The 27,255-nt window shown below is 48.6% G+C and overlaps 1 protein-coding gene across 3 annotated transcripts in view; it reads left to right on the top strand.

Moving 5' to 3' along the window:
- The first annotated feature begins 2,949 nt into the window (after positions 1–2,949).
- The window catches only part of LOC139279012 (BTB/POZ domain-containing protein kctd15), a 38,942-nt gene continuing 14,636 nt past the window's right edge, over positions 2,950–27,255 (top strand). For 2 of the 3 annotated variants that reach the window (XM_070898329.1, XM_070898331.1), the window contains exons 1-2: positions 2,950–3,041; positions 25,886–26,061. In XM_070898329.1, the coding sequence (XP_070754430.1) occupies positions 3,033–3,041; positions 25,886–26,061 (185 nt within the window). In that variant the 5' untranslated portion in view covers positions 2,950–3,032. The remainder of the gene's footprint in view (positions 3,042–25,885; positions 26,062–27,255) is intronic. The other variant, XM_070898330.1, reaches the window with a different exon arrangement.

The following is a 27,255-nucleotide window of genomic DNA, read 5'->3' as shown; positions in this document are numbered from 1 at the left end:
AGGTAGCGTTATTCTGATTGTGTTCTTACCTTATACGGTATATTAAGAATAAATTACATATCCCATTTTTTATTTAGTTGTTCATGGGATGTGGGCGTCGCTGACAAGGCTGGCATTTATTGCCCATCCCTAACCGCCCTTGAGAAGGTGGTGGTGAGTCGCCTTCTTGAACCGCTGCAGTCCGTGTGGTGAAGGTGCTCCCACAGTGCTGTTAGGGAGGGCGTTCCAGGATTGTGACCCAGCGACGATGAAGGAACGGCCGATATATTTCCAAGTCAGGATGGTGTGTGACTTGGAGGGGAACGTGGAGGTGGTGGTGTTCCCAGGTGCCTGCTGCCCTTGTCCTTCTGGGTTGTCTGGAAGAGTCCGTGTTCCATGTTTATTTTGAGTGTGAGAGGTTGCAGCCCCTGTTCCATTATTTGAGGGGCTGCTCTTCAAGTTCTGGTTGCACTTCAGTCCCACGTTCCTGATCTTTGGGCATTCTGTGCGGAGGGGAGCGGGCAGGTCGGAAGGCCTCCTCCTTGGACTACTCCTGGGCTTGGCCAAGGTGGCCATTAACCGGTCCAGGCAGCGAGCGGTCGAGGGGGTCGTTCAGCCCGACTGCCTGCCTCTCTTCCCAGGTTACGTTGGAGCCTGGGTGTCCCTGGAAATGGAGCACGCGGTGTCCACTGGTACGCTCGTGGCCTTCCGCAAGAGGTGGTTACCAGAGGAACTGGAGTGCATCATCACCCCCAGCAACCAATTTTAATTTGACCGTTTAAAGTTTAATCTGTCAGTTTTAGTAGCCCTTTAATAAGGGGGCATTTAATTTACAGTTTCAACTAAAATATTTGTAGGGCTCGCTGATTTGGGAGATACTCATTTCACACAGTGACAGTGACTACATTGAATAGGTACACTCCATCATCATGCAATTCTCTAATTTAGACTTTGAAGAGTAGAATTCAAACATAGTAAAATGTAAATGGTCTAACTTCCAATCTTGGGTCTTTTTTACTCTTTTTTAAACGCTTAAGGATATTGAAATAATAAATGGTTGTCTTCTTTTAGGTCTATTGCACGAGAGCCTTGATTCATTCATTGAAACGTTTGAGATAGCAAGACATTCAGTTATAACCAACTTGCACCAGCGGTTCAGGGCAGTAGGGACGGGCAATAAATTGCGGCCTTGTCAGCAATGCCCACATCGCAAGAATTAACTTTTGAAAATATACAAAGTAGCAATAGGAAATCGCTTTATGAGTATCACATCTACAGCAAACTCTGGCTGGTGATAGAGCAGGCAAACACTTAACTTTGTATGAACACCATCACCTGCAAGTTCCCCTCCAAGTCACACACCATCCTGACTTGGAAATATATCGGTCGTTCCTTCGCCCACATCCCAGGAATGAATGTAAAAAAAATTCAAAGTATTCTTTTTTAATTGAGGTAATAATCCTTTAAAATAAACGGATTTATACATTCATCAACAGAGGAAAGTTCAAAAAAACTTGGAATAATATAACTTAATCATTTTAGAGTTATAAATGACACGTTATTTTTTGGCGCTCAATTATGTCACACCTAATCATTCCACTTAAAGGTTACACTTGCATGATTATCTAGCTAGTTGGCGCCAAAGATCAATTTTAAAAACATAACGAGAGAGAAAGTACAGGAATTTGAGCTGCAGGTAACTGGGAGTGCTTTCTGCACAACTCAGGAACAAACGTGTTCCACTTTTACACAGTGCCCGAGCGAAGGAGGGGAGGCGAAATCAGGCATTAAATATCACGGCAACCTTTGCAAAAACTCAGGTTTTTTTGGGTGGGGTGGGGTGCGGTGCTTTATTTATTTAAAATTCCAATTTGCAGTGTCATTACTTCGAATGCAAAGTTATTATAATAGTGTTAGAAAGGAGGCGGAAAGTGTGAGGAAAAGTTTTTATTTTTTGGGGGGTAAAATAAATGAAGACGAGAAAACATTTTAAAAATAACATATCTACATAGAGAGAGAGGGGGGAAGAAAGATCTTTGTGTCTAGTTTTAAAAGAAACAAAGCAATTGAGGCCAATCGCCGGCGGAGCTCCCTGAGAAATGTTGGAGGCAGACATCGAGCTATAATTGAAATGGCGCTTTCCGCCCCAGGCAAGTTGCGAGGGCGCTTTTACAATAGAAGAATGCATGGGGATTCACGTCATTGGGATTTAATGGCCGGCAGGAAATTTGGCATTGCAGACATTAGAAAAATGCACACAGACATAGATATATATTTTTATAAAAATGCAGATGCAATCCACCCACCCGCCCCCCTACCTTTTTTTTTCTCAACAAGTCCCCACTATTCCTGTTCATCAGGCTAGGTAAAGGCTGCAGGAGATGTGGCCTGTGTTACTTCTTTTCCCCAGAACTGAAAATTTATGCCTAGTTGAAAGTGCCTGGGGGAATATTACATCAGAAGGAATGACAATGATTAAAATCAGCTCTATTTTTGGGTTGGAGGGAGGGGGGGGGGGATTGTAAAATGTATTAGGAGGCTGACACAGCCATCTGATTAAAACCGTTATCCCGGGCAGTGTGTGGAGGGGGGCAGAACCGGCAACCGAGACCGTTAGCAAGAGAAAGGGGGCAACAAACAATTCTATCGCCGAGGGCTCTGGCTGCAGACTGTTTCGGTAGGAGAGGGAAAAAAAAATATCTCTGGGATTTTCATCTGGAAATGAGGCAGGGAACGATTTAATCGGAGCCCTGTGCTTGCCCGGCGGCTGCTGCACTGCCCGGCGGCAGAATCCAGCTCCCCCCCCTCCCCACCACCCCCCCTCTTTCGCCTCCCTGTGTTATTTAGAGACTGATTATTGGTTTTCTGTCTCTCTCTCCTCTCTTATCCTGCAACAGATCCCAATCTGCTTTTAACACAGAAACAAGCCGGCCAAAGACAGACACAGAAGGGAAGAGAGAGAGAGAGAGAAATTGCCCCACAAATCGCATCGTTTGGATTCCGGGAAGAAGAGAAGGAAAAGACAGAGAGGAGAAGGACAGAAAGAAGGTTTGATGTTCACGGTAAGATTCTCCCGGTGTGTGTCTCAGTGTCTGGCCAGCCTCTGCATCTTTTATTAATTCATCACCAGTCTTTAACTTGCAGCGTCCAGGCTCTTGATACTTTGGGAGTGTTGGAGTCCCCGGTACCGGCTCCAATTCCGGCTCGCCCCCTGGTACCGGCTCCGGCTCCGGCTCCGCCTCCCCCTTCTCCTCTCCGGGTACCGGTTCTAACTCCGGTCACCCCCCCCCGGTCACCTCCCCCCCCCCCGGTACCGGCTCCAGCTCCAGCTCTACCGCCCCCGGTACCGGCTCCAACTCTACCGCCCCGGCTCCCTCCCGCCCCCGGTACCGGCTCCAGCTCCAGCTCTACCGCCCCCGGTACCGGCTCCAGCTCCAGCTCCAGCTCTACCGCCCCCGGTACCGACTCCAGTTCCAGCTCTACCGCCCCCGGTACCGGCTCCAGCTCCAGTTCCAGCTCTACCGCCCCCGGTACCGACTCCAGCTCCAGCTCTACCGCCCCCGGTACCGACTCCAACTCTACCGCCCCCGGTACCGGCTCCAGCTCCAGCTCTACCGCCCCCGGTACCGGCTCCAGCTCCAGCTCTACCGCCCCCGGTACCGGCTCCAGTTCCAGCTCTACCGCCCCCGGTACCGACTCCAACTCTACCGCCCCCGGTACCGACTCCAACTCTACCGCCCCCGGTACCAGCTCCAGCTCTACCGCCCCGGCTCCCTCCGCCTCCTGGTACCGGCTCTCCCCGCCCCCCCCCCCCCCCCCCCGGTACCGGCTCCCTGCGGCTTACCCCCCTCCCCCCCGGGCTCCGGTTCCCACTACACCCCCCGACTCTGCCCCCAGCTCCGGCTCTGCTCCCCGTACCGACTCTGGCTGTCCCCTCCGGTATCGAGCCCCCGGTCCCCGCTGCCGCCCCCTCCGGTACCGAGCGCCGTTCCTTCCTTGCCCGGTCCACGCTCTCTCCGGGTACTCGGTGCCCAGTTGCTGTGTGATTTGGTTTCTGTTGCTCCGGGGGGTCACAGCAGCTCCCACGCCCAGATCAGAGCGCAGGAGCCCGGGGAGAGGAAGCAGGGCGAGCCGCTGAAACCCTTCCTGGAAACTCTCATCTTTTAAACACAGCCTGCTTGTGTCTTATTGTTTTGCAAAGCTGAGTTTATTACTGTGCTGTTGTTTTGCGCTGTGTGAACATATTGCTGGCCCGATGGTCCCGGGCACAAGCTTTGGGTGTGAGCTTGGAGGGGGCCAGAGAAAAGTTTGGTGTGGGCATTGTTTGAAGTTGGGCTTTGTTTAAAGTTGGAATGAATGGACGTGGCTCCGGGAGAAGTTAAAACAAGTTCACAAAGCATGCACAAGCAAACTGGAAAGATTGCACTACAACAAGAACAATTATTGGGGCAATCGAATTCCCCAAACGGGGTGTGAGCTGATTCCAGTCGCTCCGCCGTTTATCAGAACCGGTCCATGTCCCTGGCCGTGGGACTCGGTGCAGGAACAACGACCAATATGCTCAAAAGTTTCCAACAGAGATTGTGACAGTCAACTTGTAAACCAAATGGAATCTGTTTTTACCTATCTATCAAATTAACCGGGTCGTTATTTTTAGTGATAATAATTTTAAAAAACCGCCCTGGCGTTCATTTCAGGAGGGATAGAATTGTAAAGCAGAGATGTTAAACGTGCATAGAACCTTGGTTAGACCACACGGTGTAATGTGAACAGTTCTGATCGTCCTATTATTAAAAGGATCTAGAGGCACTAGAGAAGGTACAAAAATTATTTATTAGAATGGCAACGGAACGGAGAGGTTATACCATCAGGAAATATTAAACAGGCTGGGTCTCTCTTCTCTCGAATAGAGAAGGCTGAGGGATGACCTGATAGAGGTCTTTAAAATTATGAAAGGCATTGATAGGGTGACGTAGAGAAGATGTTTCCCCTTGCGAGGGACACCAAAACTAGGGACATAAATATGAGAAAATAAATCCAGTCGGGAATTCAGGAGCAACCTCTTTACCCAGGGAGGGAGTGGTGAGAATGTGGAACTCGTTGCCACAGGGAGTGGTTGAGGTGAACAGCAGAGATGTATTTACAGGGAAGCTGGATAAACACGAGGGAGAAAGGAATAGAAGGATATGTTGATAAGGTGGGAGAAAGCTCGTGTGGAGCATAAACACCGACCTGGATCTGTTGGGCCGATTAGCCTGTTTCTGTGCTGTAAATCCTGTTTAATTATCTATTAGATTATTTGTTATATTACAGGTATCTATTAGTGTGTCAGCTGCAGCATTCTTGCTCCTGAGTCAGAAGGCTGTGGGTTCAAGTCCCACTCCAGAGACTTGAGCACAAAACTCTAGGCTGACACTCCAGTGCACTACTGAGGGACTGTCGGAGGTGCCGTCTTTCAGATGAGACGTTAAACTGAGTCAGCACCTGTGAAACTGTATCTGGGGATTGTCTCTCCCCTCCCCCTCCCCTTTTATAGGGGGCACTTGGAAAATTCACGATTTTAATACCCCCAAAAAAACAAACAAAAAAAAAAGGCATTGGAAAATGTTTGGCGTGGCCCCCCAGATTGGGGGGTACTTGATTTAAATGTTTTATTTTGTCTCTAAAAAGAGTTGTCTCTCCCTTCAATTATGGTTTTAGAGCACAAAAAAAACCTACAAAAATACAAAAAAAAACCCCAAAAAAACAAAAAAAAAAAGGGCCTTGTGAAATGTTTGTAGTGTCCCCCAGATCGGGGGGGGGGGGGCACTTGATTTAATGTTGATTTTGTTTACTCAAAAAGAGTTGTCTCTCCCTTCTGCTCTCTCAGTGGCCATAAAAGATTCCATGACATTATTTTTTAAGAAGAGCAGGGCAGTTCTAATTGGTGTTCTGGCCAATATTTATCCCTCCCTCAACATCACAAAAAAAAAAATATTTGGTCTTTATCACATTGCTATTTGCAGGATCTAGCTATGCACACATTGGCTGCCGCGTTTCCTACATTACAACAGTGACTACACTTCAAAAGTATCTCATTGGCTGTAAAGCGTTTTGGGACTCCTTGAGGCCATGAAAGGCGCTATAGAAATACAAGTTTTTCTTTATTATTTGTCAGATTATCTATTGAATTAGACCACCTGTCTGTCATATCAGATTGCTTGGCGATCAGATTATTTGAGCTCTGTTTATTAGATGATCTGTCAGGTTACGTATCAGGTTAAGTGTTTACCAGGTTATTTATCAGATTATCCATGTACTTGTTGTATATCTGCCTGTCGATCTATCTATCTCGCTGTCTGTACCTCATTTTGACTATCTATCCATTGTCTACCCTCTATCTACTGTCTATTGGTCTATCCAATGTTATAGGCAAGAGCTGAGGCTGTGGAATAAATGGTGCCTCTTTCAACCCAACTGCTTCACGCTCAGAATGTTACCAGGAGTTCGTTATTAAGCAGCCGTCAGTGACACAAGTCATTAGCCCATTTTTGCCACCAACACTTTTAGAAATATAGAAATTTACAGAGCAGAAGGAGGCCATTTCGGCCCATCGTGTCGGCACTGGCCGACAAAGAGCCACACGGCCCTCGGTCAGCAGCCCTATATAAACCTATGAACAATGGCGGAAAGATAAAGAGCACCCAGCCCAACCAGTCCGCCCCACACAACTGCGACACCCCCTGCACCACATCATTCTACACTCCACTCCAACCGGAGTCATGTGATCTCCTGGGAGACGCCAAAAAACACACAAAAAAACCCAGGCTAATTGGGGGAAAAAAATCTGGGAAAATTCCTCTCCGACCCATCCAGGTGATCGAAACCAGTCCAGGAGATCACCCTGGCCGTATTCGATTCCCTGCAGTGCTTACTATTGTATCTGCACCAGCCAACAAGAGGTTACAGTAGTTATCATGGTTGACTTTAATCTACATATTGATTTGGCTAACCAAACTGGTAGCAATACAATGGAGGAGGATTTCCTGGAGTGTATTAGAGATGGTTTTCGAGACCAATATGTCGAGGAACCAACTAGAGAGTTGGCCATCCTAGACTGGATGATGTGTAATGAGAAAGGACTAATTAGCAATCTTGTTGTGCGAGGCCCCTCGGGGAAGAATGACCATAATATGGTAGAATTCTTTATTAAGATGGAGAGTGACACAGTTAATTCAGAGACTAGGGTCCTGAACTTAAAGAAAGGTAACTTCGATGATATGAGGCGTGAATTGGCTAGGATAGACTGGCAAATGATACTTAAAGGGTTGACGGTGGATAGGCAATGGCAAACATTTAAAGATCACATGGATGAACTTCAACAATTTTACATCCCTCTCTGGAGTAAAAATAAAACGGGGAAGGGGGCTCAACCATGGCTAACAGGGAAATTAAGAATAGTGTTAAATCCAAGGAAGAGGTATATAAATTGGCCAGAAAAAGCAGCAGACCTGAGGACTGGGAGAATTTTGTAATTCAGCAGAGGAGGACAAAGGGTTTAATTAGGAGGGGGAAAATAGAGTATGAGAGTAAGCTTGCAGGGAACATAAAAACTGACTGCAAAAGCTTCTATAGGTATGTGAAGAGAAAATTATTAGTGAAGACAAATGTAGGTCCCTTGCAGTCAGAATCAGGTGAATTTATAATAGGAACAAAGGTCTAGCGAGAAGGAGGAACTGAAGGAAATCCTTATTAGTCAGGAAATTGTGTTAGGGAAATTGATGGGAATGAAGGCTGATAAATCCCCAGGGCCTGATAGTCTGCATCCCAGAGTACTTAAGGAAGTGGCCCTCGAAATAGTGGATGCACTGGTGGCCATTTTCCAACATTCTAGAGACTCTGGATCAGTTCCGATGGATTGGAGGGTAGCTAATGTAACCCCACTTTTTAAAAAAAGGAGGGAGAGAGAAAACGGGGAGTTATAGACTGGTTAGCCTGACATCAGTAGTGGGGAAAATGTTGGAATAAATTATTAAAGACGTAATAGCAGCGCATTTGGAAAGCAGTGACAGGATCGGTCCAAGTCAGCATGGATTTATGAAAGGGAAATCATGCTTGACAAATCTTCTAGAATTTTTTGAGGATGTAACTCGTAAAGTGGACAAGGGAGAACCAGTGGATGTGGTGTATTTGGACTTTCAAAAGGTTTTTGACAAGGTCCCACACAGAGAATAGGGTGCAAAATTAAAGCACATGGTATTGGGGATAATGTACTGACGTGGATAGAGAACTGGTTGGCAGACAGGAAGCAGAGAGCTGGGATAAACTGGTCCTTTTCAGAATGGCAGGCAGTGACTAGTGGGGTGCCGCAGGGTTCAGTGCTGGGACTCCAGCTATTTACAATATACATAAATGATTTAGACGAAGGAATTGAGTGTAATATGTCCAAGTTTGCAGTTGACATTAAGCTGGGTGGCGGTGTGAGCTGCGAGGAGGATGCTATGAGGCTGCAGAATGACTTGGACAGGTTAGGTGAGTGGGCAAATGCATGGCAGATGCAGTATAATGTGGATAAATGTGAGGTTATCCACTTTATGGCAAAAACAGGGAGGCAGAATATTATCTGAATGGTGACAGATTAGGAAAAGGGGAGGTGCAACGAGACCTGGGTATCATGGTACCTTAAGTTATTGAAAGTTGGCATGCAGGTACAGCAGGCGGTGAAGAAGGTAAATGGCATGTTGGCCTTCATAGCTAGGGGATTTGAGTATGGGAGTAGGGAGGTCTTGCTGCAGTTGTACAGGGCCTTGGTGAGGCCACATCTTGAATATTGTGTACAGTTTTGGTCTCTTAATCTGAGGAAAGACATTCTTGCTATTGAGGGAGTGCAGCTTAAGGTTCACCAGACTGATTCCCAGGATGGCAGGACTGACATATGAAGAAAGACTGGATCGACTAGGCTTATATTCATTGGAATTTAGGAGAATGAGAGGTGATCTCATAGAAACATATAAAATTCTGACGGGATTGGACAGGTTAGATGCAGGAAGAATGTTCCCGTTGTTGGGGAAGTCCAGAACCAGGGGTCACAGTCTAAGGATAAGGGGTAAGCCATTTAGGATTGAGATGAGGAGAAACTTCTTCATTGAGAATTGTGAACCTGTGGAATTCTCTATCACAGAAAGTTGTTGAGGCCAGTTCGTTAGGTATATTCAAAAGGGAGTTAGATGTGGCCCTTACGGCTGAAGGGATCAAGGGGTATGGAGAGAAAGCAGGAATGGGGTACTGAAGTTACATGATCAGCCATGATCCTATTGAGTGGTGGTGCAGGCTCAAAGGGCTGAATTGCCTACTCCGGCACCTATTTTATATGTTTCTATGGCCCCAAGTTTCCACATGATTTGCTCCTGATTTTTAGGAGCAACTGGTGTAGAACGGAGTATCTTAGAAATCGGAATTCTCCACATTTAGTTTCCTCCAGTTCTAGTCAGGTAGAACAGTTTCACTTTGGAACTGAATTTTTTTTTCAAAAGGGGGCGTGTCCGGCCACTAACGCCTGATTTCAAGAGTTTCGTGAGTGAAAACTTACTCCAAACTAACTTAGAATGGAGTAAGTGAAGATTTTTGTACGCTTGGACAAACCTTGTCTACACTTTAAAAAATCAGACGCAGGTTACAAATTAGGCGTCGGGAACGAGGTGGGGGGGAGGGGGGGGAAGGGAAGTCATTAAATTCTACAATCAATCCTTAGTTATACTTATACAAATATTATACAAATAAATCCAACCTGAATAAAAATTTATAAGCAAAGAAAAGATTAAATAAACCATGTTCCTACCTGTGTGAAAGTGTTTCAGGCAGCGGTATGGCGTCAGTGTCTCGTCTCGACGGCAGGCAGCAAGCAGCCTTCGAGCTGAGCTGCGGTGCTTGAGGCAGGCCTTCATTCCCCGCGAAGATGCAGCACCCGGACGGACTTGAGGCCATTCGGCCATGGGATTGCAGCGGCGTCAGTGGCTGGCCGGGAGCCAAAGAATGAACACAGGACACACGCAGCTGCAGATTTAAAATTCTTTAGGCCGTTCGGCCACGCTTATGGGGCGGCGTCAGTGGCTCGAAGGCAGCCGAAGAATCAGGAGCGGACGTGAGGCCATTCGGCCATGGGATTGCAGCGGTGTAGTGGCTGGCCGGGAGCCGAAGAAAGAACAGCAGCAGCCTTCGAGCTGTGAGGGGGACTGACTGAGGCCATTTGGACAGGGAGAGGCAGCCACATCGACATCTTTATATTTAAATTTGCAGAATGGGTGCACCACATATTATGCAATGGTTTGCTTTCTCATACAAGAAATTCTTTGTTCTTGGCGGAAGTTGATCCATTGCAAAGTTGAATTGGCACTTTTATTTCTCCAAACACACAGTCCTTAATTTGCAGGCACCGGTTCTGCAAGTTTAGCAGTGAAAAGCTGAACTCACTGATTTCAGCAGGTGATTTATTCAGCAGTGCTGCTAAAAGCACTCCCTCACACACAGAAATATCAAGAAAATTAAAATACAAGCCTTTGCAGGGGTTCAAGAAACAAATCTTCACTTTTTCTGCAGCACTTTTAAAAATGGCCGAGTGCCAATGTTTACTTCAGACTGCGCGAACGCTCCAACGCGCACGCGTAGGGTTGCCGGCACCAAGAAGCCTCATTTCAATTGTACCCGCCCCCTCCTACTTACAAAATCGGCGCGAGTGGTAGGCTCCGCCCCCTGTGCGCCGCACCAAGCAGACATCGAGCTCCAAGGAGCTCGAGAATACCGCACTTTTTTTTCGGCGCGAAAAACAGGCGTCCAGCTCTGAGGTGCGCCTTTTTCGTCGCGTGTGGAAACTTGGGGCCTATATTTCTATGTTATCCAGTCTCATCCCACTTACCAGCTCTAGGTCCGTAACCCTGCAGGTTACTGCACTTTAAGTGCCCATCCAAGCACCTTTTAAATGTGGTGAGGGTTTCTGCATCCACCACCCTTCGAGGCAACGAGTTCCAGACACCCACCACCCTCTGGGTGATGAAACCTCCCCTCAAATCCCCTCTAAACCTTCCACCAACCACCTTAAAACTATGCCCCCTCGTAATTGACCCCTCCACCAAGAGAAATATGCCCTTGCTATCCACTATATCCAGGCCCCTCAAAATGTTATCTACTTCATGAGATCTCCTCTCAACCTCCTCTGTTCCAATGAGAACAAACCCAGTCTATCCAATCTGTCCTCATAGCTAAGATTCTCCATTCCAGGCAGCATCCTAGTAAATCTCTTCTGCACTCTCTCTAGTGCAATCATGTCCTTCCTATAATACGACGACCAGAACTGCACGCAGTACTCCAGCTGGTGCCTAACCAGAGTATTATAGAATTTAAGCATATTTTCCCTGCTCTTGTATTCTATGCCTCGGCCAATAAAGGTAAGCATTCCGTATGCCTTCTTAACCAACTCATCCACCTGGCCGGCTACTTTCAGGATTCTGGGACAAGCACTCCAAAGTCCGTTTGTTCATCTGCACTTTTAAGTTGCCTACCGTTTAATGTGTATACCCTTTCCTTATTAGCCCTCCCCATATGCATTACCTCACACTTCTCCAAATTAAATTCCATTTGTCACTGTTCTGCCCAACCACACAGCCAATTTTAGTGTCCCCTGCAAACTTCTTAATCATAATCCCTATATTCAAATCTAGATCATTGATATATACCACAAAAAGCAAGGGACCCAGCACTGAGCCCTGCGGAACCCCACTGGAAACATCCTTCCAGTCACAAAAACATCCATCAATCGTTACCCTTTGCTTCCTACCTCCAAGCCAATGTTAGATCCAACTTGCCACTTTGCCCTGCATCCCATGGGCTTTAACCTTCATGACCAGTCTATCATGTGGGACCTTATCAAAAACTTTGCTAAAATCCATATATACTACATCGTACGCACTATCCTCATCGACCCTCCTGGTTACCTCCTCAAAAAATTCAATCAGGTTAGTCAAACTCGATCTTCCCTTAACAAATCCGTGTTGACTGTCCCTTTCTAAATGTAGATTTATCCTGTCATTCAGGATTTTTTCCAATAGTTTTCCCACCACTGAGGTTAGGCTGATAGGCCTGTAATTACTCGGCCTATCCCTTTCTCCCTTCCTAAACAAGGGTACCACATTAGCAGTCCTCCAGTCCAGTGAACAGAACCAGATACGTACCAAAGGTGGGTCTGACCAGAACTGGACACAGTGCTCAGGGTGGGTCTGACCAGAACTGGACACAGTGCTCAAAGTGAGACTGACCAGCTCTCTGTACAGTTTGAGTGTGACTTCCTCTGACTTGTAATCTACTATTTTGGCCGTGTAGCTCAACATTCTGTTAGGTGTGTTGCTCGCTGCTCTGTGTTGGGTGGAAATTTTGAGTGTCAAGTATACTAAAACTCTTCTAAGTCTCCACATCTTACTTCCCTTGCTATACCTGCCCTGGGAGTGTTTGATGGGACAGTGTAGAGGGAGCTTTACTCTGTATCTAACCCCCTGTACCTGCCCTGGGAGTGTTTGATGGGACAGTGTAGAGGGAGCTTTACTCTGTATCTAACCCGTGCTGTACGTGCCCTGGGAGTGTTTGATGGGACAGTGTAGAGGGAGCTTTACTCTGTATCTAACCCGTGCTGTACCTGCCCTGGGAGTGTTTGATGTCACTCAGTGATCTCTCTCCACTGAGACCAACAGTCGCAGCCGGAGCGCTGAACTGGCGGAGACCAGCTAACTCAGCACAGACCAGGGATTGAATTGTGTAGGGACCAGGCCTGTGCAGCTCCGTACCACAGCCTGTGATACAGTTACCTGCTGAGCTGTAGTCCATAGCACTGAATGGGCTCACTTAAAATGATGAAGGCATTTGATTGGTAGACGTAGAGAAGATGTCTCCACTTGTAGGGGAGACCAAAACCAGTGACCATCACTGTAAGATAGTCACTATTAAATCCAATCGGAAATTCAGGAGAAACCTGAGAGTAGTTGGACGGTGGAACTTGCTACCACATAGAGTGGTTCAGGTAAATTGTATCGATGCATTTAAAGGGAAGTTAGATAAGCACATGAGGGAGAAAGGAATCGAGGGATATGGTAATGGGGCGAGATGAAGACGGGTGGGAGGGGCTGGTGTGGAACACGGAGCGGTTAGGCTGAATGGCCTGTTTCTGAGCTGTACATTCAATATCATTGGGAGTAAGTCACTGGGATATTTTTGTACTTCCAGAGGGCAGGGTTTGGGTGGGGGGGGGGGTCGGCGGGGAGTTTTGGGGGGGTCGGTGGGGGGGGGGGTCGGCGGGGAGTTTTGGGGGGGTCGGTGGGGGGGGGGGGTCGGCGGGGAGTTTTGGGGGGGTCGGTGGGGGGGGGGGTCGGCGGGGAGTTTTGGGGGGGTCGGTGGGGGGGGGGGTCGGCGGGGAGTTTTGGGGGGGTCGGTGGGGGGGGGGGTCGGCGGGGAGTTTTGGGGGGGTCGGTGGGGGGGGGGGTCGGCGGGGAGTTTTGGGGGGGTCGGTGGGGGGGGGGGTCGGCGGGGAGTTTTGGGGGGGTCGGTGGGGGGGGGGGTCGGCGGGGAGTTTTGGGGGGGTCGGTGGGGGGGGGGGTCGGCGGGGAGTTTTGGGGGGGTCGGTGGGGGGGGGGGTCGGCGGGGGAGTTTTGGGGTGGGGCAGTGGGGGGGGGTTGGCGGGGGTTTTGGGGGGGGGCGGGGTTGGGGGAGGGGCGGGGTTGGGGGAGGGGCGGTAATGCAATAAAAGGTATTCTGTATTTGGAAACAGCTTAATATATAAAAAATCGATTCGACCGACCTGCTAGTAGCACAAGCATCTAGTGGGCTGTATTCTCTTTGAAACGTTTAGTTTAATATTATATTGCTGTCTGAGTACTCCTTTGCTGATTTATTACATTCTTGCCTTGAGTCAAGAGCTGGTTTTTTAGGACGAAGTTTCTGCGAGGTGGGTGAAGAGTTGAATGTTTTTCCATTTTAATGTCTTTCACGACCTCGGGACATTCCAAAACATCTTGCAGCCATATAGTCGTTTTAGAAACATAGAAAATAGGTGCAGGAGTAGGCCATTCGGCCCTTCGAGCCTGCACCAACCATTCAATAAGATCATGGCTGATCATGCATTTCAGTACCCCATTCCTGCTTTCTCTCCATACTCCTTGATCCCTTTAGCCGTAAGGGCCACATCTAACTCCCTTTTGAATATATCCAACAAACTGGCCTCAACAACTTTCTGTGGTAGAGAATTCCACAGGTTCACCACTCTCTGGGTGAAGAAGTTTCTCCTCATCTCGGTCCTAAATGGCTTACCCCTTATCCTTAGACTGTGACCCCTGGTTCTGGACTTCCCCAACATTGGGAACATTCTTCCTGCCTCTAACCTGTCTAAACCCGTCAGAATTTTATATGTTTCTGTGAGATCCCCTCTCATTCTTCTAAATTCCATTGAATATAAGCCTAGTCGATCCAGTCTTTCTTCATATGTCAGTCCTGTCATCCCAGGAATCAGTCTGGTGAACCTTTGCTGCACTCCCTCAATAGCAAGAATGTCCTTCCTCAGATTAGGAGACCAAAACTGTACACAATATTCCAGGTGAGGTCTCACCAAGGCCCTGTACAACAGTAGTAAGACCTCTCTGCTCCTATACTCAAATCCTCTCACTATGAAGGCCAACATACCATTTGCCTTCTTCACCGCCTGCTGTACCTGCATGCCAACTTTCAATGACTGATGTACCATGACACCCAGGTCTCGTTGCACCTCCCCTTTTACTAATCTGTCACCATTCAGATAATAATCTGCCTTCCTGTTTTTGCCACCAAAGTGGATAACCTCTCATTTATCTACATTATACTGCATTTGCCATGTATTTGCCCAAGCACCTGTCCAAGTCACCCTGCAGCCTCTTAGCATCCTTCTCACAGCTCACACCGCCACCCAGCTTAATGTCATCTGCAAACTTGGAGATATTACATTCAATTCCTTCAACTAAATCATGAATGTATATTGTAAATAGCTGGGGTCCTAGCACTGAACCTTGCTGTACCCCACTAGTCACTGCCTGCCATTCTGAAAAGGACCTGTTTATTCCTACTCTTTGCTCCCTGTTTGCCAACCAGTTCTCTATCCACATCTATACATTACCCCCAATATCATGTGCTTTCATTTTTCACACTAATCTCTTGTGTGGGACCTTGTCAAAAGCCTTTTCAAAGTCTAAATACATCACAACCACCGGCTCCCCCTTGTCCACTCTACTAGTTACATCCTCAAAAAATTATAGAACATTTGTCAAGCATGATTTCCCTTTCATAAATCCATGCTGACTTGGACCGATCCTGTCACTGCTTTCCAAATGCGCTGCTATTACATCTTTAATCATTGATTCCAACATTTTCCCCACCACTGATGTCAGGCTGACCGGTCTATAATTCCCTGTTTTCTCTCTCCCTCCTTTTTTAAAAAGTGGTGTTACATTATTTACCCTCCAGTCCATAGGAACTGATCCAGAGTCTATAGAATGTTGGAAAATGATCACCAATGTGTCCATTATTTCTAGGGCCACTTCCTTAACTATCTGGGATGCAGACTATCAGGCCCTGGGGATTTATTGGCCTTCAATCCCATCAATTTTCCAAACGCAATTTGCTGACTAATAAGGATTTCCTTCAGTTCCTCCTTCTCGCTAGACCCTCAGTCCCCTAGTATTTCCGGAAGGTTATTTGTGTCTTCCTTAGTGAAGACAAAACTAAAGTATTTGTTCAATTGGTCTGCCATTTCTTTGTTCCCCATTATAAATTTGCCTGATTCTGACTGTAAGGGACCTACATTTGTCTTCACTAATCTTTTTCTCTTCACATATCTGTACAAGCTTTTACAGTCAGTTTTTATGTTCCCTGCAAGCTTCCTCTCATACTCTATTTTCCCCCTCTTAATTAAACCCTTTGTCCTCCTCTGCTGAATTCTAAATTTCTTCCAGTCCTCAGGTTTGCTGCTTTTTCTGGCCAATTTATATGCGTCTTCCTTGGATTTAACACTATCCTTAATTTCCCTTGTTAGCCACGGTTGAGCCACCTTCCCCGTTTTATTTTTATGCCAGACAGGGATGTATAATTGTTGAAGTTCATCCATGTGATCTTTAAATGTCTGCCATTGCCTATCCACCGTCAACGAATATCACTCGCCAGTCTATTCTAGCCAATTCACGTCTCATACCATCGAAGTTACCTTTCTTTAAGTGTAGTCACGGTTGTAATGTAGGAAACGCGGCAGCAATTTGTGCATAGCAAGCTCCCACAACCAGCAATATGATAATGACAAGATAACCTATTGGTTACGGGATCAATATTGGCCCGAACACGTTGCGTCAGTATGTGTCTCTCCTGAAGGATGTGGGTGACCCACTGCTGCTCCCACAGAGTGCTGAGCCAGCAGTTTCCTGCTTTGAGTGCTTCCGGTCTGCCATGTAAATCTGGGTCGCGGCAATCAGTAGTCCGTCCATTAGCTCCAGTGTTTCCCAATCCCTGTCCCAGCCTCTCCCTTGCCGTCGGGTTCAGGAAGGGGCGTTTGTGAATCACAAATGAGCGGAAAGTACGTGTGCCCGAACACCGGGTGTGGTCAGGATTGCACCACTGCGGTGGAATAGTCCGCCCACAATCACATTCTGGGCTCGTGTGTTTGGGCAGCCCCACTGAGCTGGGCGAGGAGGGTGGTGTGGTTGACTGTTAAATGCTGCGGAGAGTTCAAGGAAGATAGTGCACCACGGTTACAATCGCTCCTATCACATAGAATGATGTTCGTGATCTTGTCGGGGGCTATGGAAAGGGTGGGGACCTGGCTGGAGGGAACCGGGGACCTGGCTGGAGGGAACCAGTTTCCTGATACCTGCTCCTAGGTGGAACCACACATTAATAATATCGGCCCTGTGCAGAATGTCCTCTTGGGTGAGATACTGAAGGGTTTCCAGAACGCATGGGAGTCAGTGTCCGTGAATCAGTACCCCAGTGAGAGTCAGTGCCTGTGGAACTGTACCCCAGTGAGAGTCAGTGCCTGTGGAACTGTACCCCAGTGAGAGTCAGTGCCTGTGGAACTGTACCCCAGTGAGAGTCAGCACCTTCAGGGACTGTACCCAAGAGAGTCAGCACCTTCAGGAATTGTACCCCAGGGAGAGTCAGCACCTTCAGGAACTGTACCCCAGGGAGAGTAAGCACCTTCAGGAACTGTACCCCAGTGAGAGTCAGCACCTTCTGGGACTGTACCCCAGTGAGAGTCAGCACCTTCAGGAACTGTACCCCAGTGAGAGTCAGCATCTTTTGGACCCGTACCCCAGTGAGAGCCAGTGTGTGTGGGACCCGTACCCCAGTGAGAGCCAGTGTGTGTGGGACCCATACCCAAGTGAGAGCCAGTGTGTGTGGGACCCATACCCAAGTGAGAGCCAGTGTGTGTGGGACCCGTATCCCAGTGAGAGCCAGTGTGTATGGGACCCGTACCCCAGTGAGAGTCAGTGTGTGTGGGTCCATACCCTAGTGAGAGTCAGTGTGTGTGGGACTGTACCCCAGTGAGAGTGAGTGTGTGTGGGACCCATACCCCAGTGAGAGTCAGTGTGTGTGGGACCCATATCTCAGTCAGAGTCAGTGTGTGTGGGTCCATACCCCAGTGAGAGTCAGTGTGTGTGGGACTGTACCCCAGTGAGAGTCAGTGTGTGTGGGACCCATACTCCAGTGAGAGTCAGTGTGTGTGGGACCCATACTCCAGTGAGAGTCAGTGTGTGTGGGACCCATACTCCAGTGAGAGTCAGTGTGTGTGGGACTGTACCCCAGTGAGAGTCAGTGTGTGTGGGACTGTACCCCAGTGAGAGTCAGTGTGTGTGGGACCCATACTCCAGTGAGTGTCAGTGTGTGTGGGACCCATACCCCAGTGAGAGTCAGTGTGTGTGGGACCCATACCCCAGTGAGAGTCAGTATGAGTGGGACTGTACCCCAGTGAGAGTGAGTGCCTGTGGAACTGTATCTGGGGATTTTGTGCCATGAGACATGGGGAGACACCTACACCCAATAATCCTCTCTGCCTAGGAAGGCCTTTCAGAGTGGTGCAGGAAATATGCTGTAAAACTGCATGTTTGTGAATCATAGTGAGTTGATGCAGCACTCCCAGCTCAAGGCTCCGAGCCCCAGGCAGCAACTCCCAGCAGCAACTAACTGCCTTTGTTCATCGGATTATGGTTAGAATAACCGGCAGCGGAGGAGTCGGCTTTCGGGGTTGGTATCAGTGAAACAACAACTGGGAGAAAAACCTGAAACAAGTACACATTGACGAGAAGCCGTGCCCCCCACCCACCCCCAGCCCCCAACCCCCCCAGCACCCACCCTCCCCAGCCGCAGTGCACCTTCCTGACTCGGGAGAGGAGAGCGTTACCCACTGAGCCAAGCTGACATGCGAGGGAGCAGTGATAATGCTTATAACCCCCCACATTACAACAGCGGCCACACTTCAAAAGTGGAGCGCTTTGGGATGTCCTGCGGTTGTGAAGAGCGCTATATAATGGCAAGTCTTTCACACACTCTCTCTTGGGGACACAATGGGAGTGTGAGCGCAGTAATACTGCCTACTGAGCGGGCTAGAAATTCGGCGATTTATGCGACCGGGATTTTTGGTGCTATTTTGGCGAAAACCCGGTCGGCGGGAAATTTGGTGACGTCTCGCGGTGGCGCTTTCCCCGTACCGCCGGGGAGGGAGAGGGGAGCCCTGCCGTGCAAGACCCAAAATAGCGTTTTCACCAAAATAATTTGGCTCTCTCCACATCCGTATTCTGCGCTCAGAATACCGATGGTAAAACCTGTGGTAAGTATGAAGAACCGCAAAAAAAAGTTTTTATTTGTAATTTTTTTTTCAGCGATTCAATAGATAAGTGTCTTGTGAATGTTTTGTGAATTTTTTTGGGGTGTTTCTCCCCCCCCCCCCCCCCCACCCAAGGCCCCTCCGGCAGCGCTATCGGCCTCAGACTAAAGTTGGCGAGCATCGCGGTTTGTGCCGCGGATCCTTGTGCAATGATGACTTTTACCGCTGCGCAAATTAACGGTTGAATTTCCGGCCGACTGGCAGGAGCGAAGCGAAAACAGTAATTTTGGTGAAAAAATACTATTGGCGGATTTATTGTGCAGACGTTAACTGAGAACTGACGCATGTGACCGTGATGGCAGTAACTGCCTATCACACCGAACACCTTTCCTTGTGAATCGTCCATGGTTTTTAAATGTAGGAGACGGAGAGCGACACCTTCAATCACTCAGCGAGGAATGAGTTCAGATCCCCAAATTACCAACAAAAAGAAACACGTTATTGTTCTCCTTGTAAGTGTTCATCTGAACAACTAGAGAAACTCCGAGCAAAGGAGATGGAAGTGTTCAAAATCTCACAGGGCTTGGATAGAGTAAATAAGGAGAAATTGTTTCAAGTGGCTGTAGGACACTATTTAAGGTCATTGGCAAAAGTACCAGAGACGACGTGAGGGGAAAAAAAATTACGCAGCGAGTTATTGTGATCGGGAACGCGCTGCCTGAAAGGGCGGTGGGAGCAGATCCAGTACTAACTTTCAAACGGGGAATTGGATAAATAGTTGAAGTGGAACCATTTTCAGGGCTACGGGGAAAGAGTAGGGAGAGTGCGACTGATTGGATAGCCAGCACAGCCACGATGGGTCGAATGGCCTTCTAAGTATCACCGTAACATCTGTGTGTGTGGTTGAAGTCTTGTACCGAGTGCACGCCTACATCCGGGCCAGGGTGTCCTTAGAGATGGAGCACGCGGTGTCCACCGGGACGCTCGCGGCCTTCCGCGAGAGGTGGGCGCCGGAGGGACTGGAGTGCATCATCACCCCCGGCAACCAAATTTTAATTTGGTTTTATATGTTTTAAAGTTTAATTTGTTTTAATTGCCAGGTTTTTAGTGTTCCCCTCCCCTTTTATAGGGGGCACTTAAAAAAAAAAAATGATTTTAGTGCCCAAAAAAACCAAAAGAAAAAATACAAAAAACCCCCCAAAAAACACACAAAAAAGGGCCTTGAAAAATGTTTGGAGTGTCCCCCAGATCGGGGGGCACTTGATTTAATGTCTACTTTTCTCCCCAAAAAGAGTTGTACCGAGTGTGTCCTAGTGTGTCACACCTCTCAAAGGTGTCGGGTGTCTGTGGAGCAATAAATTATGATTAGTTAAATTGGTTGAGAGGATTGCTGGGAGTGTCCCGGGTGCAAAGGATCAGGAATGAAATAATTTGAAGCTGACTCAGACAAGAACCAACGCTTATACACAAGATCCAAGAAAGAAGACTGCGATAGTTTCGGGGACGTTTGAAGATTGGAACGAGCCAGACGCCCTTTCACGGCCGAACACACAGAGGAACGTGGAGCAGGAGGCTGAGGAAGATGAGGAAGCGCTGGGTAGACAATGTCAGGAGTGACTGGTGGCACAAAGGGAAACAGGTGACTGAGATAGGCAGGCTAGTTCAGGGCCGACAACAGTGGAGCGAATTCACTCGGGCCCCATTGTCGCTGCTGAGCTCACAGATGGGAACAGTTAGAAAGTTTAATCAGTGATGTAATGTGGGAAACGCGGCAGCCAATTTGCACACAGCAAACTCCCACAAACAGCAGTATGATAATGACCAGATGATCTGTTTTTAATGATATTGGTTGATTGATAAATATCAGCCAGGACACCAGGGAGATCTCCCCTGCTCTTCTTTGAAATAGTACCATGGGATCTTTACATGAGAGGGTAGACGGGACCTTGGTTTAACATCTCATTTGAAAGAAGACCCCTGCAACTGTGCAGCACTCCCTCAGTACTGCCCCTCCGACAGTGCGGCGCTCCCTCAGTACTGCCCCTCCGACAGTGCGGCGCTCCCTCAGTACTGCCCCTCCGACAGTGCGGCGCTCCCTCAGTACTGCCTCTCCGACAGTACGCCGCTCCCTCGGTACTGCCCCTCCAAAAGTGCGGCACTCCCTCAGTACTGCCCCTCCGACTGTGCAGCGCTCCCTCGATACTGCCCCTCCGACTGTGCGGCACTCCCTCAGTACTGCCCCTCCGACAGTGCGGCGCTCCCTCGGTACTGCCCCTCCGACAGTGCGGCGCTCCCTCGGTACTGCCCCTCCGACAGTGCGGCGCTCCCTCGGTACTGCCCCTCCGACAGTGCGGCGCTCCCTCGGTACTGCCCCTCCGACAGTGCGGCGCTCCCTCGGTACTGCCCCTCCGACAGTGCGGCGCTCCCTCAGTACTGCCTCTCCGACAGTGGAGTGCTCCCTCAGCACTAGCATGGATTATAGTTGTAAAGTTGACCATTATTATTGGTCTGAGTTTAGCTATTATGATATCTGAGACATTAAAAAATCAATTTCTAGTCACTCTCTGGAGGTAATGAAAGCTGCCAATGAAAATGAACAAATCCCAAACAAACTACTTGTTCTGATTTCAGTATTTTTGAACCAGCAGATGCCACAAATTGCGGAACCGATTGTCTTCACTCCCCTTCGTGAGGCCACGTTTACAAAAGAACATAAGAAATAGGAGCAGGAGTCAGCCATTCGGCCCCTCGAGCCTGCTCCGCCATTTAATACAATCATGGCTGATCTGATCATGGACTCAGCTCCACTTCCCTGCCCGCTCTCCATAACCCCTTATTCTCTTATCGTTCAAAAATCTGTCTATCTCCACCTTAAATATATTCAATGACCCAGCCTTCACAGCTCTCTGGGGCAGAGAATTTCACAGATTTACAACCCTCAGAGAAGAAATTTCTCCTCATCTAAGTTTTAAATGGGCGGCCCCTTACTCTGAAACTATGTCCCCGAGTTCTCGATTCCCCATGAGTGGAAATATCCTCCCTGCATCCACCTTGTCGAGCCCCCTCATTATCTTGTATGTTTCAATAAGATCACCTCTCATTTTTCTGAACTCCAATAAGTCCAGGCCCAACCCATCGTCATAAGTCAATCCCCTCATCTCAGGGATCAACCTCGTGAACCATCTCCGAACTGCCTCCAATGCAAGTATATCCTTCCTTTAAATACGGAGACCAAAACTGTACGCAGTACTCCAGGTGTGACCTCACCAATACCCTGTACAGTTGTAGCAGGATTAACTGTTGCTGTATAATTTATAAATCAGATAGACCATCCTGTGTCTGTATACACAGCAGGTGGATTATCCCATATCCATTAAAAAAAAATCAATTTTCAAGTTGTGGACATAACATAAGAACTAGGAGCAGGAGTAGGCCATTTGGCCCATCGAGCCTGCTCCACCAAATCACTGGCAAGGCCGGCATTTATTGCCCATCCCTAATTGCCCCTTGAGAAGGTGGTGGTGAGCCGCCTTCTTGAACCGCTGCAGTCCGTGTGGTGAAGGTGCTCCCACAGTGCTGTTAGGGAGGGAGTTCCAGGATTGTGACCCAGCGACGATGAAGGAACGGCCGATATATTTCCAAGTCGGGATGGTGTGTGACTGGGAGGGGAACGTGGAGGTGGTGGTGTTCCCATGCGCCTGCTGCCCTTGTCCTTCCCAGTTGTTAGAGGTTGCGGGTTTGGGAGGTGCTGCCGAAGAAGCCTTGGCGAGTTGCTGCAGTGCATCTTGTAGATGGTGCACACTGCAGCCAGGGGGCGCCGGTGGTGGAGGGAGTGAATGTTGAAGGTGGGGGATGGGGGGCCAATCAAGCGGCTGCTTTGTCCTGGATGGTGTCGAGCTTTCCTGAGTGTTGTTGGAGTTGCACTCATCCAGGCAAGTGGAGAGCCTGATGCTGATGCCTTAGATCAATTGAAAATGTGCTTAGAATTTGAGTTGCTAGATTATATTAGCTGGACAAGGTATTGGTTACACCTTAAGGAATTTAGTGTCTGTGGCCATTCATTAGAATTCTTTGCATTGTTGCTTTGACCGTCACCGTGTATGTATTTTTGACTCTGTAATTCTAATAAGCAGTTCTTCTTTTCTCTCCCTGACATGTTTTGTAGCAAAACAGCTGGATTCAAATGCCCTTAATTACAGCTGTGTCAGCCTCCGTGTGTTTCCTGAATACTAGGGCGGACACTTGTGTCTCCGAGGTTGCGTCAGTACCTGACCATCGCAGTTGTCCATGAAGATTAACTGCTCTGGAGCAGCCGGGACGTAAAGTTCAGGTTCCTCACAATGAAATCAGAATTACCCTTTCAATATTCCAAGGTGTTATACCTGCTACCTTTCAGTGTCCTTCCCATCCTCTCCGGACTTATTGCTGGGGTCCAAGGTGTTCAGTATCTTCCTCTTCCCGTGAGCCCAACCAATGACCAGTCGCCATTGGTCGCCTGACACCTGCATCCTCGTGTCGCCTCGCCTTCTCGCAGCGTGAACAGTCAACAGAACCTTTCTTACCCCATTAGATGATTGTCAGTCGAACAGCCAATTTTCCCTTCTCCAATATTTTTACGACGAATAAATGGAAGTGTTCGAAGAACATTTAAAAGCACATACAATTTCTTTTCACGTCCCGATGATTTCTCTCCCTGGGTGGTTGCTTGAAGCAGGTTCCTGGAGATTAATCTTCAATTCTCGGCGACTCCAGGCCAATCCGGAAGTGTTGGCAGCCTATTTGACACAGGAACATATTGTAACCGTACCTGATCCTGCTGTCTCCCAATGTTCACCTACACCTGCCAGGGAAGATCGCAGGATAGCTGAGAGGATCAGGGACCATCCGTATCAGAGTATTGTAGGCCAATTGAGGTTGGCATAATCACCATAGATTGGGTATTGAATCTGGGAGCTCAATAATGTACCAGCAGTGCCTTTATCAACAGTCCCATTGCATTTCTCCAAAGTCGTATAATGTTGAGATTGCATTGGTGGACTTTTCACAATGTTGTTTGCACAGTGAATGTTAGACTATGGTGTGCACAATATATTATTCTGATAAGGTGGAGCTCATTCTGTTTAAGGTCACAAAATCTATCTGTTGTTGGGAAAACAGAGGCTGAGAGCACTCCGAGTTCAGTTGTAGTTTGGTCATGGAGTGAGCAGATTATACTGTTCCTGTCCATTGACCTTGCAGCTCAAAAGGACCCAGCGTTTTACATCTGCAACAAAGTGTGACATTGGCATCTGTTACTGCGCGATCTCCCGTGACACTGTCGGGGAAGGTGCGATAGACTGATCTCGGACAGGAGTGTTATACTAATACGATACACTGGCACCAGAATGCATGTGTGTTCCTTGAGCATGACCAGGTGCAATCTGGCATTCAGCGCAGTGGCCCCGACCTGCAAGGACCATCGGCAGGTCAGGGCCTTCAAAGGAACGCACCACTTCAAGGTACAGCGCCTGTTGGAGAGCGCCGGCTGTGAAGAGGGCGACTGGATTGGAGCGTGGGCAGGTACAGCAGGGGCAGCGAGTGACCATGGAGCGACATGATCAGGGCCCAGGGGAGGCGTGAGTTCGGGGCCAGGGGCCCAGGGGCAGCACGGGCCCAGGGGCAGCACGGGCCCAGCCCACACTGCGATATGTGAGCGCACTCGGCCCGTGCAGCAGAGCTGGTCTCCAGTCGTCCTGGGTAACCCTTGCCACTGGACCAAGACCTCGCTCTGTCAAGCCCGTGTGGTGGCTGGTGTGCAACGGCCACCCCACGTTAAAAAAATCCACGCACAGACATCTTCCACCCTTCAGGATGTAGTTCAGGATCTGGAATATTAGGTCCTTCATTGAAACACCTGTGAACTCATCCCTTTTTGACGTGGAAGCAAGTCATCCTCGCTTCGAGGGACTGCCTATGATGATGACCAGGTGCAATCACTGTGAATTTGTTAAATCAATAGTGGGGTCAGTTGCAGGGTCAGGCAGGTTTTCTTTTTGTATTGATGGCCGCAAAGTCTACTTGTTAAATAAAAGAAAGACTTGGATTTATATAGCGCCTTTCACGACCACCGGCTGTCCCAAAGCGCTTTACAGCCAATGAAGTACTTTTTGAAGTGTGGTCACTGTTATAATGTAGGAAATGCTGAAGCTAATTTGCACACAGCAAGCTCCCACAAACAGCAATGTGATGATGACCAGGTAATCTGTTTTAGTGATGTTGATTGAGCGATAAACATTGGCCAGGATACTGGGGATAACTTCTCAAAATAATGCCATGAGATCTTTGATGTCCACTGAGAGAGCAGACTGGGCCTCGGTTTAACGTCTCATCCAAAAGACGGCACCTCCGACAGTGCAGCACTCCCTCAGTACTGCCCTGGGAGTGTCAGCCTAGATTTTTGTGCTGAAGTCTCTGGAGTGGGACTTGAACCCACAACCTTCTGACTTGGAGTGTAAGCAAAAATACTCCTATGATTTTTCTCCTGGGTTTCTGCTCGCGGCTGATCCTGGAATTAATCTGTAGTTCCCGGAGACTCCAGGGCAATTTGAGTGTTGGCAACCGCTAGCTGGGCTCCAGATCCACGTCCCCACTGGACGGCAGCTCCCGAAAGTCCCGCGAGACAGTGTGGCCTGCATCGCAAGCGCCAGTTCTGTCTGTCTGTCCACCCAGTGCCACAGTCTGCTGCCCTGGGGATGGAGTCACTGACTGCACGGTGATCTCTCGTTAGCTGGGAGTCTTCAGAAGATTCCCATGAAGCACCAATGATTTCTGACAAAAGCTTTATTGATGTGAGTATAAATGTGAGCTGAAGGCTCCCGAGTCACGCCTGCAGTTGCCACACGTCCTCTGAGCCTGCACATAGCTACGATGTTCCCAGTATTTATCAATGGAGTACAATGTTTCCCATGCCCCGTTGTCTCGCTGTGTGGCCAGGGTTCTCTGACAAGCAGGTAGGCTGATACTGCAACAGAAAATAATCTTGTTATTTTTATTGTGCCTGTGTTTTGTTTCCAGGAAGGAAGAACAATGTCGCGGCTCTCTCTGACCCGCTCCCCCGTGTCTCCTGTGGCGTCCCAGGGCATCCCACTGCCAGCTCAGCTCACCAAGTCCAACGCTCCTGTTCACATTGATGTCGGAGGACACATGTATACCAGCAGCCTAGCGACCTTAACCAAATACACAGACTCCAGGTAAGAGCGTGTCCGTATCGGCAAGACACACGCACTCAACTTCAGCGGCGTTAAAGCTTCGAACATGGCCGTTCACCTCTGGGGCCCGGGTTTCAAACCAGCTCTCGCTGATGATCAGTCCCCCATCTCCTCCCACAGATGGGATGACATTCCCGTCTCTCTACAAAGCTCACTAAGACTGGGAAATGGAGCTGATGTTAGTAGAGGGCACAAGTGTCTGAGAGTTGAGTTTGGCGTTTGGGAAGCACTTCCAGCTTCTACTGTACCTGTCCTGGGAGTGTTTGATGGGACAGTGTACAGGGAGCTTTACTCTGTATCTAACCCCGTGCTGTACCTGCCCTGGGAGTGTTTGATGGGACAGTGTAGAGGGAGCTTTACTCTGTATCTAACCCTCTGTACCTGCCCTGGGAGTGTTTGATGGGACAGCGTAGAGGGAGCTTTACTCTATCTAACCCGTGCTGTACCTGCCCTGGGAGTGTTTGATGGGACAGTGTAGAGGGAGCTTTACTCTATCTAACCCGTGCTGTACCCGCCCTGGGAGTGTTTGATAGGACAGTGTAGAGGGAGCTTTACTCTGTATCTAACCCGTGCTGTACCTGCCCTGGGAGTGTTTGATGGGACAGTGTAGAGGGAGCTTTACTCTGTATCTAACCCCATGTACCTGTCCTGGGAGTGTTTGATGGGACAGTGTAGAGGGAGCTTTATTCTGTATCTAACCCCCTGTACCTGCCCTGGGAATGTTTGATGGGACAGTGTAGAGGGAGCTTTACTCTGTATCTAACCCCATGTACCTGTCCTGGGAGTGTTTGATGGGACAGTGTAGAGGGAGCTTTATTCTGTATCTAACCCCCTGTACCTGCCCTGGGAGTGTTTGATGGGACAGTGTAGAGGGAGCTTTACTCTATCTAACCCGTGCTGTACCTGCCCTGGGAGTGTTTGATGGGACAGTGTAGAGGGAGCTTTACTCTATCTAACCCGTGCTGTACCCGCCCTGGGAGTGTTTGATAGGACAGTGTAGAGGGAGCTTTAATCTGTATCTAACCCGTGCTGTACCTGCCCTGGGAGTGTTTGATGAGACAGTGTAGAGGGAGCTTTATTCTGTATCTAACCCGTGCTGTACCTGCCCTGGGAGTGTTTGATGAGACAGTGTAGAGAGAGCTTTACTCTGTATCTAACCCATGCAGTACCTACCCT

The sequence above is a fragment of the Pristiophorus japonicus genome, chromosome 13, assembly GCF_044704955.1.
Source record: "Pristiophorus japonicus isolate sPriJap1 chromosome 13, sPriJap1.hap1, whole genome shotgun sequence".
In the NCBI taxonomy this organism is placed as follows: domain Eukaryota; kingdom Metazoa; phylum Chordata; class Chondrichthyes; family Pristiophoridae; genus Pristiophorus; species Pristiophorus japonicus.
The sequence above is the reverse complement of the archived record's forward strand: the minus strand, read 5'-3'. Positions and strand labels throughout refer to the sequence as shown.